Source organism: Euleptes europaea, chromosome 6 (assembly GCF_029931775.1).
Source record: "Euleptes europaea isolate rEulEur1 chromosome 6, rEulEur1.hap1, whole genome shotgun sequence".
Taxonomy (NCBI): Eukaryota; Metazoa; Chordata; class Lepidosauria; order Squamata; family Sphaerodactylidae; genus Euleptes; species Euleptes europaea.
In genome coordinates, this window is record NC_079317.1 from 98,851,372 (window position 1) to 98,869,995 (window position 18,624).

At 44.2% G+C, this 18,624-nt stretch overlaps 1 protein-coding gene across 1 annotated transcript; it reads left to right on the forward strand.

Moving 5' to 3' along the window:
* The first annotated feature begins 2,403 nt into the window (after positions 1 to 2,403).
* On the forward strand, positions 2,404 to 17,961 carry LOC130479585 (veficolin-1-like). The gene is made up of 8 exons (XM_056851981.1): positions 2,404 to 2,506; positions 4,347 to 4,484; positions 7,527 to 7,589; positions 7,901 to 7,936; positions 8,979 to 9,112; positions 13,410 to 13,539; positions 14,805 to 14,939; positions 17,711 to 17,961. Exons 1-8 carry the CDS (start codon positions 2,404 to 2,406, stop codon positions 17,959 to 17,961), a joined length of 990 nt encoding a protein of 329 aa, XP_056707959.1.
* Positions 17,962 to 18,624: the final 663 nt, after the last annotated feature.

Consider the following 18,624-nt stretch of genomic DNA (forward strand, 5'->3'; position numbering starts at 1 on the left):
ATTGTGTCTCTTATCTCACTGTCTGCTCCGAAACAAATCAAAAATTAGTAACAACTAGGGCCTGGTCATCTGCCATAAAATTTTGTCTACGGATCCATTATCATGCGGGGGAATCAACCCTGTTAAAATACCTACTAGAAGACCCCTACTAGACTGAATGCTCTGAATAAACAATCAAAAGAAAAAAGCAAACTGCCCAGATGGGCATCGACCTGGACTCCCTGATTCTGTCCAGCTAGAGTTATATCCTAAGTCTAATAAAACAAAGACTAGTCAATCACGAGTTCCAGCGCAAATTTCCTTTAACGCCACCAATTTGCTCACCTCAATACTTTGGACTTCCACCTAATTTCCATTTAAACTACCTGGACCGTCTTGACAATCCTAAGCTCAGGAAAGTCTTTATGCAAGCTAGGACTAATTCATTGCCTTCAGCGATCCTCCGTGGCAGATTCCTGAAAACAGGCCACTGATCTTCATCAACAGAAGTGTGTGAGACCTAATGGATTGCTGCTGAGTGATGCTGCTGGCACTGATAAATAGGATGGGATCGTGCACAGAACTCCATGACTAATGAGCAACGCATCTTCCAGTAGCAACTCTATTTCTGTTCTAAAGTAAGGAAGTATCTATTCCTTGCCCAAAGACCACTATTGGATCCAAACATTCTGATGGCTGCTACCCCAACATTCAGAATAGTTAGGAACAATATTCCTGCCCTTGATTGAAAGAGCCTGTAACCCACAGGACCTGGGGAGAGAAATTAGGCTTGGACATCTGACTTCCACATCCACCCTCCTCTGCTGCCCTCTGCCCCAGTGACCTCCTGCCCCCAAAAAATCCCTCAGTGACCTATGCTGTGGCTGGGAAAGGAGAGGGAGGTTAATGTACACTGGTTAGGGAAGATGATGGTTATTTGAGATATTGTAAAGCAAGATGTACTAAGAGAAGTTATAACTTTTTAGAAGGAGCTTCAGTTGCAACGAAGGGAGGATGGGATCTTTTTTGGACTGAAAGGGTGCATATCTGTTGTTAAGAGTAATTTGCCCCTTCTGCTTAGGGAAAAGTATGGTGGAGCCAGAGAAGAAAGCTGTGAAGGATGCTCTATCAAAATGTATTTCTTCATTTAACTCTCAGGCTTTGATGCTTCTGATAGGAAAGCCATTTGAGAAGAAAGAAAAGGAAGGCTGGGCCTGAGAGGGGTGGTCACTGGTTGGTTATAGAGGTTCGGGGAAGGTGCCAGTGGGGAGGGCAGAATTTGGGAAGGCAAGTGAATTTAGTGGGGATGTAGAGCCACAGAAATTGTCATTTCCTCCCTGGAACTGATCTATGTAGTCTGGAAATCAGTTGTAATTCCAAGAGAACCCCCGGCCCCACCTGGAGGTTGGTAACATCTCAGCCATCAATTTCTTTTAAACACTGAAAGCTTTAGCAATTACCTCTTCTAGCCAAACATCCTGACGTTGCTCTTGGTGCCAGGATATTAGGGTTGCCAACTCCAGGTTGGGAAATTCCTGGCAATTCAGGGGTGGAACCTGAGGAGTGCAGTATTTGTGGAGGGGCGAAGCCATATAACGCCATAGAGTCTATCCTCTAAAGCTGCCATTTTCTCCAGGGATATTGATCTCTGTCATCTGGATATTAGTTGTTATTCCTGGAGATCTCCAAGCCCCAACCTAACATGATCAGCAGAATGAAGTTCTTGAATCTGCTGATTTTACTGACTGTCCAGATACACTAGGCTATGCTCTATACCAATCCCTGACCCCACAATAGATCAAGTGTTTCTTGTGTTACATGTTGGCAACCCCATATATAAATCAATCTGAAAAATGTCTTCATGAAACCTCTCCTACAGCACAATGTACAAAAATAATCTTAAATGAAGCATCATGAATTGTACAGTGCAGATCTATTGAATCATGACAGCTTGTAATTTGTACAATGACCCATTTGTAATAGAGAATTGTTTGGTATTTGTAGTCCAGGCTCATTTGCAGAACATGTGTAATAGATACTGTACCAAATACGAAATGAATTAGCACACAGATATAAAGGAGGAAAGGGCTTCTATGTCTATCATAGATTCCTAAAATGAATATTTCTCTCAAAGTTATGGGAGAATTATGTCTAAAAAACTAAAGATTGATGCTGATCTGGCTATGTTTCCCAATTCAGGGATTTCAAACATTGTTCTAAAAGTCTGCTTTATCCTTGAACATTGTGAACTCCGCTTACTCTTGTGAAAGAAGTCATTGCACAAACAAGGTGTTCAGCACAGTCCTTTCAATGGGAATTTTCAGCATTTCCTCATTTCTCTGCAGAGAGCATATAAGGGCGAGTCAGCCCTGGCTGCTTGGTAAGAGGTTCAAAGGGGTAGCTAAGTGGCTTCAGCAAGGCAAGATGACCGTCTGGATTAACTTTCCGGTGGTGCTGGCATTCCTGATCCTTGTGTCTAAGAAGAACGGAAGCTATGGACAGGAGACGGAAGCCACCTGCTGTGCACGTGAGAGTGAATGGGAGGGGAATGCCAAGTGAATGTGTTTGCCGGATAACTGGACTCATTGCAGGATAAGCCTTGTGTAGTCCTAGTTGACCAAAACGACTTCTCTCATTGCTGCAGGAATGGGATAAACTATGCTTCCCAAAACCTCTTTTGCACAGCTATTAGCTGCGTAGGAGCCTTTACGTGGGTTGTAGGAAGGCCCTCACTGTTTATTCCATTAATAGCTTCAGGGGACAGATTTGAAGCTTGGTAGCAGGAAGTGGGATAGATGAGATAGATGAGAATCTGGAGGCAGCAAAAGTGCTGGCACAGACAGTGCAGTTATAGGGCTAGAAAGCCGGAAGAATACTAACTTTTTAAAAATTATTTTATAAAGGGAAGGGGGGAAGTAGAACCATTACAATATTAAATTAGCTTTTTTCTTAGATTATAAAGTTTTCTAAGATCTAATCCACTATAACTGACAGAGATGAAGGCTTGGAAAATAATGTACTAAAAGTACTATGTGTAGTTTTTTTTAATGGTTTTTTAGCTTTTCCCCCTGCTTATTAATATTATTGTGTTATTATCATTTACGAAGAGGAATAATATAAGGGGGAATTATAATATTAAAATAACAAAGTATCAGGATTAGAAGATATTAGTACAAAGGAGATACCAGTTTAATGATGGGAGAGAGGTGGTCGGTGGGGAAGTTCATTATATTATATTTGATTTAATGTTGAAGACAAATGCCTAAGAATTTGTTAAAGTCCTTTTTTTACATTATATGGAAGGTAATGTCAACTGAATATGTTATAATTGTTGAAAAATAATAGAAATATATTTAAAAAACAACAACAGACAGTGCAGTTATGGTGGTGATGAACTTTGGAATAAGAGACATTCCTTAAAAAGAAAACTGATTTGCTTTTCTTCTCCCTTTCAACTCCATCATCATTTTCCTGTCATTCCTCTGTTTAAGCCCCAGACTGATCAAGTTTCTCCTGGTCAGCCCTGACCAATTTCAAGCCCAAGACTGGAATGACAAGGATACATATCTAAGCAGTTTAATTGAAATCTACAAAAGTCTGACTTTTAAGCTTTGAGAAGACCCTCAGAAACACACACATTGCCTCAGTCTAATACGTGACACACAGGCTAGCCCAGGTTTCTGTTTGAAAAACAGAATCAAAGGTTGTATTGATACATTATAGGTTTGTGTTTGTGTGTGTCTACCTGAGATGTTTTTAAGTGTGCATGTAAAATGGGGACACAAGTATTTGCAATTATTATTATTATTATTATTATTATTATTATTATTATTATTATTGCAAATACTTGTGTCCCCATTTTACATGCACACTTAAAAACATCTCAGGTATTATTATTATTATTATTATAGCCAAGATTTGCTACATTTCTCTATCATGTATACTTTCAGCAGCAATGTCAGGTTTGACTGTGTAATGTGTGGCGTTAGAACTTTTGAATTGACACAAAAATAATTAAAGAGATATGCAACACAGTGCCAGGGAAGGAGTTCTCTGGGGTGATAGCAACCCTAGTCTACTAACTGCACTGATTTTTACTCCGTTTCTCCCACTCTGTTCTAAATGCTCAGGGAAGGCAACTATCCTTGCAACAATTCTGCAAGGTGCGTCAAGCTGACAGATGGGGCAAAGGGACGTGACCTTGACCCACCACAAAACCCAGCACTGTCTACTGCACCCTCCTCCCCCTGACCCTGAGCATCCCAAGAATATCCTTGTTTATCATAAGGCTACTAGTCCCTAAGGAAAACTGTCTTACGAACACCACTTCATATACTCTCTCATTTATAATCTGTTACCTATTTCAGAGCTAAAAGGCTTATCCCAATGTGGAGCAGACAAGGTTTTCTTCCAGGGCCAGCCAGGCACACCAGGACTTCCAGGAGTGCCAGGAATCAACGGATTGCCTGGTGCTAAGGGTGACTCAAGCCCTCAGGGCCCCCCAGGTGAGAAGATGCCCATTTAAGATCTGGTGCTGAGCAGCTTAGGGAGATTATTTGCTCTGAGTAAGACTGTGGGGGAAAGATCAACACTGACCCAAGAGGCTGTGGTCTGTATTTACAAGGGGTGGGGGGCAGAGTAGAATAATGGAAAGATATTCCCTGCCCTAAAAATATTCAGTCAGAGGTGGATTCACATGAGGCTTACTTGTATTGGTTGTTTCCACATGTTTTTTTGCTGATAAAATCGTATGAATATGCTCTGATCTAAATGCTGAATGTAATATAGGCCAGGCAGAAGTTATATCTAATACTTTGTCTAGTCTGTTTATGGATTATTTGGACCCAGTTAACATGATAGATGTTGACAGGATCCTGGGATCTGTGAAGGCCACAACTTGTGCCCTGGATCTTTGCCCATCCTGGCAGCTAAAATCATGTAAGGACCACATTAATTAGTGGGGTTGCCAGGTCCCTCTGGTGGCTTTAGTCGACGGCTCTGGTGGCTTTAGTCGATGACCTCATCTGAATGTAGTCAAATGCCATGCTTTTTTGTAGCTCTTAATGGAGCTATCTGCAGCCTTTGGTAAACAGATCGTGCCATCCTGTTGAGACACATGGAGGCAGAAGTAGGTATTGAGAGATGTACCTTGGAATGGTTTAAATCAGGGGTTTCAAACATAAGGCCCGAGGGGCGGATTCGGCACCTTGGGAGCTCTTATCCAGCCCATGAGCCAGCCGAGGAAGCCACCCCCTCCAGTCCCGATCTGGGCTGGTGAGGCATGGCCTGGCCCAACCAAGTGACATTTATGTCATATCTGGCCCTTGTAACAAATGAGTTTGACACCCCTGGTTTAACTAATTCCTCATGGATTGGACTCAAAGGGTTTTTGTAGATAAACTATCTTCAGTGTGGGAGTTGACATGTTGGATTTCACAGGGCACAATTTTATCCCCCTTGTTATTCAACCTCTATGTAAAGCCTTTAAGAGAAATCATTTTTAGCTTTGGAACTGATGACATCCAGCTCTATATTTCTCTATCCAAATCCCTTAGTGATGCAGTAGAAGTGTTGAACCACTGACCTGACTGCTGTGGTTAAACGGCTCAAAGTGAACAAATTGAAACTTATCCTACTGATTGAGAAGGTGGAGATCTTGAACAATGTTGTGCTTCCCACTTTCAGTGGTGTTCAGCTGACCCTTGCTGACTCAGTTAAAAGCCTTGGGGTCACACTGGATCCAGCATTGCTGCTGGAAAAGCGAGTTAATGCAGCTGCAATAAACACTTTCTTCCAATAAACACTGTCTAGCCCTACCTTGACACAGCCAAACTGGCCACGTGGATCCACACCATGGCAGCATCAAGACTAGACTACTGCAATGCATTCTACATAGATCTCCCCTTGAAGTCACCTCAGAGACTCCAGTTGGTGCAGAACTCTGCAGCTTGCTTATTATCAGCAGCTAAGTGGAGCATGCATATTACTTCCATTCTGCAGTCATTCCATTGGCTGCCCATCAATCACCAGGCTCAGCTCAAAGTATTGGCTATTATATATAAAGCCCTTCATGGTCTTGGTCCTTCATATCTGCAGGACTGCCTCTCTCCCTATGCCCTGCCATGACAGCTTCACTCATCTGAGTAGGGCCTTCTGTAGGTGCCACCCTGCAAATGGGCAAAATCAACAACTACTCATACACATGCTTTCTCCATTGTGGTCCCCCACCTTGTGGAATGGCCTACCTGATGAGGTTAGGATGCTCCCAGTGTCCTAGCTTTCCTCAAACTATGCAAAACTGAATTATTTAGGAAGGCATTTCTAAGATGTGATGTTAAACCATATGTTTTGTTTTAGCTCTGGTTCAGATTTCTGCTTGTTTTCAGATTTCTGAACCTCAAATCCTATTGCACTGTTTATTGGATGTCCCATCCTGTTGATTGTATTGACTTGCACTGTGTAATCTGCCTTGAGTCTCAGTGAGAAAAGTGGACAATGAATAATGAAAATAAATATACAAATGGAGATATTGCTTCACTTTGGTATCCTGACTGGAGTGGGATTTCATGAAGAATCCACACAACATTGCGCCCTAATTGTCCACTTTCTGTTTTCTCCTCTGCTTTGGCTGCAATGTTTATTGAATCTGGTTTGATGTAATCTTTTGAAAAATATCATAGTCGAAGAACCTTTGTACAGTATGTATGTGGGAACATACGCATTTTTAAGGCCCTGCCTTCATCAATGCCATTTTCCCTGCTTCCGCCCCAATGGCTGCCATCCTCCTTGGCTGCCACAGACAACTTTTTCTGTTCGTTTGTTTTAATCAGCAATTGATAGATCAGTATAGCACAAAAATGTTATAATGATCTATTGCCACCATCGACTAGTTCCTTTGAATTCCAGGTCAAAGGAACTAGTGGGTTGGAGAAATCGATTGAGTTATAGTGATCTAGCAATTGCCAATTTTTAAAAAAACAGACGAAAAATCGTTCCCATGTGGAAGCAGCTGACCACTGGTCTAGCTCTCTCTGTTGGCTGAGCTGACAGCATAACTTTTCTTTCCCATCACCTGACACTTTTTAACTGGTGATGCTGAGGACTGACCCTGAGACCTTCAGCGTGCCAAGGAGGGGCTCTTTCACTGATCCACAGCTCCTCCATCAGGTATTTTATGGGTGTGGCTGAGAGTTGCTTCCACGTAGATGGAGTCCACATTGTCCCATATCTGTGAGGATGAGACCCCCTGAGTCTGCCAAATAGTATGGTCCTTCCCACATCAGCTTTTTCATCCTCTGTGGTTCAGGCCATGCTGGCATAGGCTAGGAGTGAAAATCCTTCTTCACTTCTTTGCCATTCAGCCTAGTTCTTACAATCTTGAGATGATTTTAAATGTCTGACCCCGAAACCAGATTCCCCTCCCATCCTCTTGACATACTCCTTTGTTCTGCCATCTGATTATCCCTGTCTTCTGTCAACCCATTGCATAACATGGAAAGGCTGCTTCTACCATGTTCCCTACTCCATCACTAATCTCTTTTCCTCAGGTGAGAGAGGATCTGGTGGAGCAACTGGGAAAGCTGGACCCAAGGGAGAGAAAGGAGACCAAGGTAATGTGGCTAGAACTCCATTGAGGGTGAATGGGGGGAGGGGTGCAAGTTGACAAGTGATGCTGCTGACCTCCCACTATTTCCTGCTTTATGTTGTCTGAGATCTCTGCAAGAAGAAGAACATGCCGTTGAGTCGCAAATAATTCATGGTGACCCCAAACCCAGTCCCAAATAATGGCCACTGTCACATTTTCCTCCACAATAGAAGAACTCATGTGGAATGTCCGAAACAGCTCCTGCTTTAATTGTTCATATGCTTTTGGTACCATATTGTGTTCCCTTCATGAGCAGTTGCTTTTCTCTTCTTACAGGAAATGCAGTCAGTTGTGCCAGCTGCCAGCAGCAAGGTATGTCGACTCACCATCTCATTACTAGTGAGCACAGGTTGGTGGGTGAGCTGGTGCCACCCTGATAGTTCTTTCAAAGCTAATGGAAGATGACTGCAGATGTCATCCCTAAGTTGGCCATTCACACACACATCAATGGGGTGCTCTGTATTCTACGCATTCACTGCACCTAGCAGCACTTGAATATATAGATATAGAACCAGGACTTTTGAAAGCTCAAGCTTGAAGGGTCCTGTGTTCAAGTTTTACAGAACATATCAATACCACTAATTTAAAGGGATTCCATCTTTCCGTCCCTTCAGTTACCCTTTGAAACTGTACATTGAGGTATGGGCATTACGATTTTCGAATGGATCATTCTCAGCATTGTCACCAAACTACAATTCCCACAATTCTTTGGGAGAAGCTGTGTCTGCATAAAAATAAATCTGAAAGACCTTGTAATGTAGATATGACCAAGTAATGTTTGGTATGGCCTTTGATATGACCAAGTAATGTTCGGTATGGCCTCTATCGTGCATCTTTTAAGGGGGCAGAGAATAAGTGGCAGGCATCTTTTAAGGGAGGAGGGAGGGAGATGTTTGGGCTTTGCTATCTATATATTTAATTCCACCCTGACCTGTATGCCCAGGCTAGCCTGATATTGTCAGATCTCAGAAGCTAAGCAGTCGGCCCTGGTTAGTACTTGGATGGGAGACCACAAAGAAATGCAGTATTGCTGTGCAGAGAAAGGTAATGGCAAACCTGTTAGTCTCCTGCCAGGGAAACCCTACAGGGTTGCCATAAGTCAGCTGCGACTTGATGGAACCTTACACACACATACCTCTGACAAAGGGAGCTTTGACTCTCAAAAGCTTATACCCTGCAAATGTTGGTCTGTAAGGTGATACTGGACTCAAATCTAGCTCCATCCATTCTCCAGATCCCTTAATAAACTGACACAAGACCAGTTAACACAGTGACAGGTTCACTCATGTGACATTTCCAAAAGTGAGATATTGTGAGATATTGTCCAGACTGTCCTTTCTAACATTTCCTCTAGAGACCAGAGCCAGAAACTGCAAAGAGCTTTTAGAACTCGGAGAGACACTGAATGGCTGGTACACTGTCTATCCGGTGACAGGGAAAGCAATGACGGTCTTCTGTGACATGGAGACTGATGGGGGAGGATGGTTGGTAAGTTAGATCTCCTTGAGGAAACGATCAATTTGACTGAGGCACAAGCTCCTCAGGTGGAAGCTTTTTCAGACCAGGACATTAGAGACTCCACAGGAAAAAGAAACCTCTTTTTGTCCTGCTGTTTTCTTGTTCCTTGGTTTCAGGTTTGTACCAACACTGTTCTCTTGTTCTTGTTCTCATTCTCTCTCACACACACACACTTCTGGGTGTACAGGGGCCTATTAGGTCCCAGCCTACAGGAAGAGGTGGACTGTTGTTCAGCCTGCTATGCTCATTTTACTAAGTACTTAGTGGATAAAATTTCTTGCATCCATGCCAAACTAATCTCATATCTTTTTTTGAAAGAGTGACAAGTATGGTAGATGAAGGGAATGCTGTAGATGTAGTGTACCTTGATTTCAGTAAAGCCTTTGATAAAGTCCCCCATGATCTTCTTGAAACAAAGCTAGTAAAATGTGGGCTGGACACTGCTACTGTTAGTTGGATTGGTAATTGGTTGACCAACCGAACCTAAAGGGTGCTCATTAATGGCACAACTTCATCCTGGAGAGGAGTGACCAGTGGGGTACCACAGGGGTCTGTCCTGGGACCGGTACTATTTAATATTTTTATAAATGACTTGGATGATGGAATAGAGAGCATGCTAATCAAATTTGCAGATGACACCAAGTTAGGAGGGGTAGTTAATACCCTGGAGGGTAGGGTCAGAGTTCAGAATGACCTCGATAGACTGGAGAACTGGGCCATAAGCAATAAAATGGATTTCAATAGGGAGAAGTGTAATGTACTTCACCTAGGCAGAAACAACATAAGGCACAGGTACAGGATGGGAGAGAGTTGGCTTGACAACATGTGAAAGAGATCTGGGAGTCTTAGTGGACCACAAACTAAACATGAGTCAACAGTGTGATATGGCGGCTAAGAAGGCCAATGCAATTCTGGGCTGCATCAATAGAAGTATTGTGTCTAGATCAAGGGAAGTAATACTACCACTGTATTCTGCATTGGTCAGACCTCACTTGGAATACTGTGTCCAGTTTTGGGCTCCACAATTTAAGAAGGATGTTGACAAGCTGGAGCGTGTCCAGAGGAGGGTGACCAGAATGGTCAAAGGTCTGGAATCTATGCCCTATGAGGAGAGACTTAGGGAGTTGGGTTTGTTTAGTTTGGAGAAGAGAAGGTTGAGGGGAGACATGATAGCCATGTTTAAATATTTGAAGGAATGTCATGTTGATGAGGGAACTAGCTTGTTCTCTGTTGCTTCAGAGACTAGGACACGGAGTAATGGATTTAAACTAATAGAAAAGCGATTCCACCTAAACATTAGGAAGAACTTTCTGACGATGAGGGCTGTTCGACGGTGGAATGTGCTGCCTCGGAGGGTGGTGGAGTCCCCGTCTTTGGAGGTCTTTAAGCAGAGGCTAGATGGCCATCTGTCGGGAGTGCTTTGATTGTGGGATCCTGCATGGCGGGGGGAGGGTTGGGGTCACTGGGGATGTGGGGGGAGGTAGTTGTTAATTTCCTGCATTGTGCAGGGGGTTGGAGTGGATGACCCTGGTGGTCCCTTCCAACTCTACGATTCTATGATTCCAACTTGGACTATACATTAGCAAGGGCAGGATCAGATGGTCCCAGGGTGTTGATTTCTCCAGTTGTGTGAGATACCTTTCAGCTTGTACAGTCTGAAAATGTGGACAGGGCTGAATTTGAGACCTCCCACCTGAATTTGAGACCTCCCTTGCCCCTCCTGGCCACTTAAATCTGCTAGGAGAGGCTGCCAGCCTGGGTCCGGGAGACAGTAAATGTCTCACTGAGAGAGGGGGTGATCACTCCTGCCTTGAAGTGGGCAGTGGTGCATCCGCTCCTTAAAAAACCTACTGTGGACCCAATAGAGTTGAATAACCACCATCCAGCCTCAAATATACCATTCTTGAGCAAAGCTATTGAACAAGTGATAACTGGGCAACTTCAGGTATTCTTGGATGAAGCAGATTGTTCCAATCTCATTTGAGACCTTGTTATGGGACTGATGACTGGGGAAGGCACTGGCAAACCACCCCGTAAACAAAGTCTGCTTAGTAAACGTCGAGATGTGACATCACCCCATGGGTCAGGAATGACCCGGTGCTTGCACAGGGGACCTTTACTTTTTTTTATGGGACTGAAACAGTGTTGGTCGCCCTGGTGGAAGACATGCGCCAGCAGATGGATGGGGGAGTGCAACCTGTTAATTCTCCTGGACCTTACAGCAGCTTTTGAGACCATAGATCATGGTATCCTTCTGGACCATCTTTCAGGGTTGGGATTGGGAGGAACTGTTCTGCAATGGTTTTGCTCCTACCTTGAAGGTAATTCGGAGTGGGGTGCTGGGTGATTGCTGCTCTGCCCCTTGGCCTCTGGCTTATGGGGTTCTGCAAGGTTCTATCTTGCCCCCATGTTTTTCAACATCTATGTAAAGTCACTGCAAAGAGGCCATTCAGAGATTTGGGCTGAGTTGCCACCAATATGCAGATGATACTCAGCTCTATTTCACGCTTCTAGCAGATCCCAGAGAGGCTGTGGAAAATGAATGGGTGCCTGGAAGCAGTTTGGAAATGGATGAGGGCTAACAGACTTAATCTCAACAAAACGGAGGTGCTGCTGATGGGGGAAGGTTTGAGCCAGGAATTAGGTAATCTCCTTTTCAGGATGGAGTTGCACTTTCTCTAAAGGAGCCGGTTCACTGGTAATATCTAGTTTAGATATTTATGTAGCTCTTTATGTGGGGCTACCCTTGAAGACTGTCAAGAAGCTACAATTGATACATACTTTCTATGGCCAGAATGTGGACTGGAGTTGGTGGTAGGGATCATATCACTCCAGTCTTGTTCCATCTACACTGGCTCCCAATTTGCCTCTGGGCCCAATTCAAGGTGCTGATATTGACTTTTAAATACCTATACTGCTTGGGGCCAGCATACCTAAAGGATTGCATGAACCTACCTGTCCACTCTAGTCATTTTTAGAAGCCCTGCTCTGGATGCCTCTACCATCTGAGGCTGGACATGTGGCAACCCAAGAAAGGGGCTTATTGTTTGTGGTGCCAAAATTTTGGAACTCCATCCCCAGGGAGATTCATCTGTCTCCCTCTATTGTCGTCTCCCACCAGTGGGTGAGGACTTGTTTGTTTTGTTTGGCATACCCCCAATAACTGTTATTGGCCCTCCTCCCTTGTTTTGGTGTTTGGTGTGTGTATATGTTTTATTAATATATTGCATATATTCTTTATTTTAAATGTTTTTAATGTATACATGTTTTGATGGTTGCCCCCTTGGAGACTTTGTTTGGGTGGACGGGTGTCATAGAAATGTTTTTTAACTAAATAATAAATACCTCCCCCCACCCACCTGGTAAGCAGTGGGAGGCTGGCTTAGGAACCCCTTCCCTCCATCAAGAGATGCCTCAGGATACTTGTTAAATATCCTTACCTAAAGAAAACCCTACACTATTCCAGCCTATCCAGTCCTAGAACTAAAGGTAAAGGTAGTCCCCTGTGCAAGCACCAGGTCATTCCTGACCCATGGGGTGACGTCACATCCCAACATTTACTAGGCAGACTATGTTTATGAGGTGGTTTGCCAGTGCCTTCCCCAGTCATCTTCCCTTTACCCCCAGCAAGCTAGGTACTCATGTTACCGACTTTGGAAGGATGGAAGGCTGAGTCAACCTTGAGCCGGCTACCTGAAACCAACTTCTGTTGGGATAGAACTCAGGTCGTGAGCAGAGCTTCGAATGCAGTACTGCAGCTTTACCACTCTGCACGACAGGGCTCTAGAACTAGGCCAATTTAAATTAGCCTCCCCAGGACACAACTGAAAAAAGGCCCTTTATACAGCCAGTCAGAGGATCCTCAAAAATTCTGCATTTGTGAGAATCCCTTGGGAGAAGCCTTGCCAGCAAGAATGGTGCAAGACTAAGTTTGTAGGGCAGGATAAGAAAAACCCAGTCCCAGGAGGAGACTGCTGTGTTCAGAACAACCAGTCTCAATCCATTAAACAAATGCATCTGCAGATCTGAACTTTAGAGTCTTTGATCAAGGTGGGGGAGTCTTCTACTACTTGTGTGCAGAAAGGCACAGAAAGACACGGTCCTTCTAGATGACCTGAGCAAAGAGCGATCATGGTGCATCTTGCTATTCTGTGAGTGAGATCAGTTTGGGACTCCTTGAGTCAGCCTGAAAGAGCCACCCACCCACCCAGAGCAGCTGCTTGCCTTTCCACTGAAGCACTGGGATATAACCTCCTTTTGCCCTCAGGTATTCCAGAGGCGGCAGGATGGATCAGTGGATTTCTACCGTGGCTGGCAGTCCTACAAGAAAGGATTTGGGAACCAAGCTTCTGAATTCTGGCTGGGCAATGATAAAGTCCATCTTCTCACAAATTCTGGTAAAGCAGTGTTTCCATTTCTTCCCAGTGTTGGTGCATCCCAGGGGAACTGAGGAAGCAACTGTGGATTTCTAAGGAAGATGTTGCTTGAGGGAATGGATCCCTGTAGCTCACTTTTGGCCATGGAATCTATGTATGGAAACTTTGGAATACTGGTACAGAAGGATCAACTGTGGAATTAGGGAGGAAAGGCGGTTGCAGGACCAGGATAAATATTGCAGTGGGATACATTTTATTGGAACTACTTTGTAGATAGGATTAGAATTGGCCCTTGGAGAGTCTGTCTTTTAATATATCAAAGGAGCCTCCCCCCCAGACGCACTCACATAATAAACCATGAAGACAGCGTTCTACACACTGATACCCATAAGATGAAATTTCCATTTGCTTTCAGCTTAAAATGCATTTTCAGATTCACAATAAAATTCAGGAATATCATGCAACCTCGTTTTTCTTCGTAGCTTTGAAGTCATTCCAGAGTTTGTAGATGTGCCTCCTGTGGTTACACAAAGGGGACACAGGCCCCTGCCCTGGAATTAAACTGTGTGAAGTAGCAAAGAACAGAAAGTGTTTCTCTTCCCTGTTCTGAAGACTACTGCACTGTGCCGTTTTAAAAATGAGTGTGTGCGAGAGATTCTTAGGAAAGCAGTCTCCTTCCTGCCTCATTCATTCCATACTGATGGTGGACGTAATTCCTCTGAATGGGAGGTTGTGGGGATAAAGAATAAAATGCACCATTTGTATAATTGTGCAAAATGACTGTGATATAGCTAGGGTCACCAACCGCTAGGTGGTGGCTGGAGATCTCCAGCTATTACAACTGATCTCCAGGCTACAGAGATAAGTTCATCTGGAGAAAATAGCCGCTTTGGAAGGTGGACTCTATACCCCATTGAAGTCCCTCCCTTCCCTAAGCCCTGCCCTCCTCAGGCTCCACCCCCAACATCTCTGGGTATTTCCCAACCCAGAGCTGGCAACCCTAAATATAGCAAAAGTTGTGACCATATCAATGGCTTCTTTTGGCTCTGTCATCACAGGTTTGTCTGTGCAACACCCAAACATCCTGTACAAGAACAGTGAAGAGAACAAATAGCCTGTTCCATCTCATTTCCTGTTACTATGTCCTTGGGCCCATAATCCCAGTATGATCCATGTTCCCCTGGGATGAGAATCCCCTGTATCACTATAACCCTAAACAGAATTCAATTCAAGATTTCCTCCAACAATGCTCCTCCTCTCACATCTTCCATTCTTCTGACAATCAGGAGTACAGCAGCTACGGATCGATACCAGGGACTTCAATGACACGAATACTTATGCGGCGTACACCACTTTCCGCATCCTGAGTGAGGAGGAAAACTACCAGCTGCAAGTGGGAGCGTACTTAGGTGGTAACATGGGTGAGTTACCCAGAGAATTCTATCTGGGGGCATTTGCTTCAAAGTGGAATAAGACTCTGAAGACTGCCCCGCTAGAAGGTCTCCAGCAGGATATGCAAGTGATGAACATCTCTTGTTTTCTGTCTCTGGCATCTGATAACTAGAGACACACTGCTTCTGAACATGGCAATTCCACATAGGTATCCCAGTTAACAGCCGCTGATAGGTTTTTTCTCTATGGATTTGTGTGTTTCTTAAAAAACCACCACCACCACCTGTGGTTGTGGCCATACACAGCCACATTTTATGATAGTGAGTTCCTTGTGTTAATTATTTTTGTGTTAAGAAATTCTTCCTTATAAGTTTTGAACCTGTTGCGAAGCACCTTCATTGGTGATCCATGAATATCAATGTTATAAGAGAGAATGGACTCCCTGAGGAAGTGAGGAGGGAGCCATTATGGGAATTGTTGGAAGACGCTGCAAGGCTCCTCTGTTTCCAAGGGCTTTTAATGGTGTGTAGGCTGCTGGCCCTTTTAGGGGGAAGGGAATTAATGTGGGGGGTTATTGTATATTTTGAATTTTTAAGCTACCTGGAGCCATGGAAAAGGTGGGGTATAAATATTTTAACAAAATTAACATTTGGAATGGGTTCAAGACTTTATTTAGGGTGGTTAAAACAAAATCAGACTGTGAAGAGCTCCAGAAGGATCTCTGCATACTGGAAGAATGGGCATTAAAATGGCAAATGAGATTCAATGTGAGCAAGTGTAAAGTGATGCATATTGGGGCAAAAAATCCCAACTTCACATATACACTGATGGGATCTGTGCTGGCAGTGACAGACCAAGAAAGGGATCTTGGGGTGGTAGTGGATAGCTCAATGAAGATGTCAACCCAGTGTGCGGCTGCTGTAAAAAAGGCAAATTTCATGCTGGCCATAATTAGACGAGGAATAGAGAATAAAACTGCTGATATCATGCTGCCCTTGTACAAATCTATGGTGAGAACACACTTGGAATACTGTGTACAGTTCTGGTCACCACACCTAAAAAAAGGATATTACAGAGCTTGAGAAGGTGCAGAAAGAGCAACCAAAATGATCAGGGGACTAGAGCAACTGTCCTATGGGGAGCGGTTAGGACGCTTAGGGCTGTTTAGCTTGGAAAGAAGGCGGCTAAGGGGAGACATGATAGATGTCTATAAAATTATGCATGGTTTGGAGAGAGTGGACACAGAGAAGTTTTTCTCCCTCTCCCATAATACCAGAACCCGGGGTCATCTGCTAAAGCTGGACAGCGAGAGATTCAAAACAGATAAAAGGAAATATTTTTTCACACAACGCATAGTTAAATTGTGGAACTCCCTGCCCCAGGATGTGATGGCTGCCAGCTTGGAGGGCTTTAAGAGGGAAGTGGACATATTCATGGAGGAGAGGGGTATTCATGGCTATTAGTTAGAATGGATAATGGTCATGCTGCATACCTATTCTCTCTAGTATCAGAGGAGCATGCCTATTATTTTGGGTGCAGTGGAACACAGGAGGATGGTGCTGCTGCAGTTGTCTTGTTTGTGGCTTCCTAGAGGCACCTGGTTGGCCCCTGTGTGAACAGACTGCTGGACTTGATGGGCCTTGGTCTGATCCAGCAGGGCCTTTCTTATGTTCTTATGCCCTATTAGAGGTCTGGAACAGAGTAACTAAAATGAGGAAAGCTAAATCAGGTGGGACTATGGTTTAAGTTCCTCATCCCCTGCCATTGGCAACAAGGCTAATAATCCTGCAGCAGCATAAAGAATTGTATTTTCCTTTTCCCTCCCAGGCACACTACTGTGCCCATGAGAGTCACCTGCCACTACCAGACAGCCATCAGCAGCCTTTCCACTCATGAAGAACTGCTATTAGGGGAGGGCTACATGTGCCCCATAGGGCTGGGGCTACATCCTACACTAATAATGCAGGATGAGATTTTATAAGCAAGAATTTACTTCATCTGATGTATGGCGGGGTAATCCTGCATATTCTGTACGCGTGTGTATATACACATAGACACACAGATCAAGGAGTGGGAAACACATGGTTGTTACATGTTGAGATGAAAAGCAGAGCCTATAGATGCAGTCAGCGGAGAACATGGTTCAGTCTTTTGCAGTCAATATGATCCAGTCATGCTAGGAACAGTTGAGGGCAGCAGGAAAAGAGGAAGACCCAACAAGAGATGGGTTGACTCAATAAAGGAAGCCACAGTCTTCAGTTTGCAGGATCTGAGCAAGGCTGTCAAAGATAGGGCATTTTGGAGGACTTTCATTCATAGGATAGCCATGAGTCAGAAGCAACTTGACGGCACTTAACACTCACACATGATCCAGTCACTTGGAGCCAGTGAGCCCACGGAGATGGACAGGGCAGGGCCCAGGTGTAGCCAGCCCTTCTTATCTGGCCCACTCACAGGACAGAAAGGACTGGAAATAACGATGACATTGTAAGGCTATTGAAAACTTTGTAAATCTGGTGCAATCGGTCTCTGACGTCGTGATCTGTCACAATCTGATGTCCCTGTGTAGGGCTCCTCTTCCTGGGATTTGGTTGTAGGTAAACTGGAGGGTGCTCCATCAGCCCCCTTGTCCCTTATCATTTCATTTTTAGCATTCACTGCCCCAAAGTCTGGATCTACCTATTACTCACTCAAAAGGTGTTAGAGATCAGCCTATAAATGTTCCCATAAAATCCCAGGGGAGAGGGGAAATGTGTTGTTTCCTTTGCTATATTCCCTCTCCCCTCTTTTCTCCCTTCAGGTGATTCCTTCTCAACACATACTGGCATGAACTTCTCTACACTGGACAAGGATAATGATATCCATGACACAGGAAGCTGTGCGGTGTCCTACAAGGGTGCCTGGTGGTACAGTGTCTGCCACTCTTCCAACCTGAATGGCCTGTACCTCAAAGGCGAACACACTTCTTACGCCAATGGCATCAACTGGGCTACTGGGAAGGGACACCATTATTCTTACAAATATGCAGATATGAAAATTAGACCACAGTAGATGGAGGCTCTGTGCAGTCATAGTGGATCTTCTCCTTGGGATTACTAGCACATGAACTTCCATCTGAGCTCTCAGCTTGACAAAGCTATCTCTGAAGACATGCACTTGCAGATTCAATGCTCCTCTAATGGTTCCTTACTGTGATCTTTTGAGATAATCGGCAGTACCTGAAGGACCACCCTGTCCCATATGTTCCTAGCGATCCCTCAAGATCATCATTTGAGGCCCTGTTCCACCACCGTCCTGCTTTTGAGGTGAGGTGAATAGCAGCTAGAAGCACACCATTTTCAATGGTGCACCTAGTTTTGGAATGCCTACCTTTTCAGTGCTTGAATGGCTCCAGAATGCTGTCTGTGGTGTTGGGCTTTTCAATGAGTGGTTCCCCTCCTTCACCCCCCACCGCCACTCCATGATGTTTTGATTTTAAGTCTGCTGTTTTAAATTGTTTCTACTAAATTGCTGGTTTTAATGTTCTGTATTGTTAAAATGCTTTTTGTGAATTGGGTATTTTATTGCATGTGTGTAAAGTGCCGTCAAGTCACAGCTGACTTATGGCGACCCCATTTTGGCGGTTTTCATGGCAAGAGACTAACAGACATGGTTTGCCAGTGCCTTCCTCTGCACAGCAACCCTGGACTTCCTTGGTGGTCTCCCATCCAAATA

Coding starts and splice junctions, on each gene's coding strand:
- LOC130479585 (XM_056851981.1), top strand. CDS start 2,404: ATGACCGTCTGGATTAACTTTCCGGTGGTGCTGGCATTCCTGATCCTT. Junction 7,937..8,978: donor TGCCAGCTGCCAGCAGCAAG/GTATGTCGACTC, acceptor CATTTCCTCTAG/AGACCAGAGCCAGAAACTGC. Junction 14,940..17,710: donor GTACTTAGGTGGTAACATGG/GTGAGTTACCCA, acceptor TTCTCCCTTCAG/GTGATTCCTTCTCAACACAT.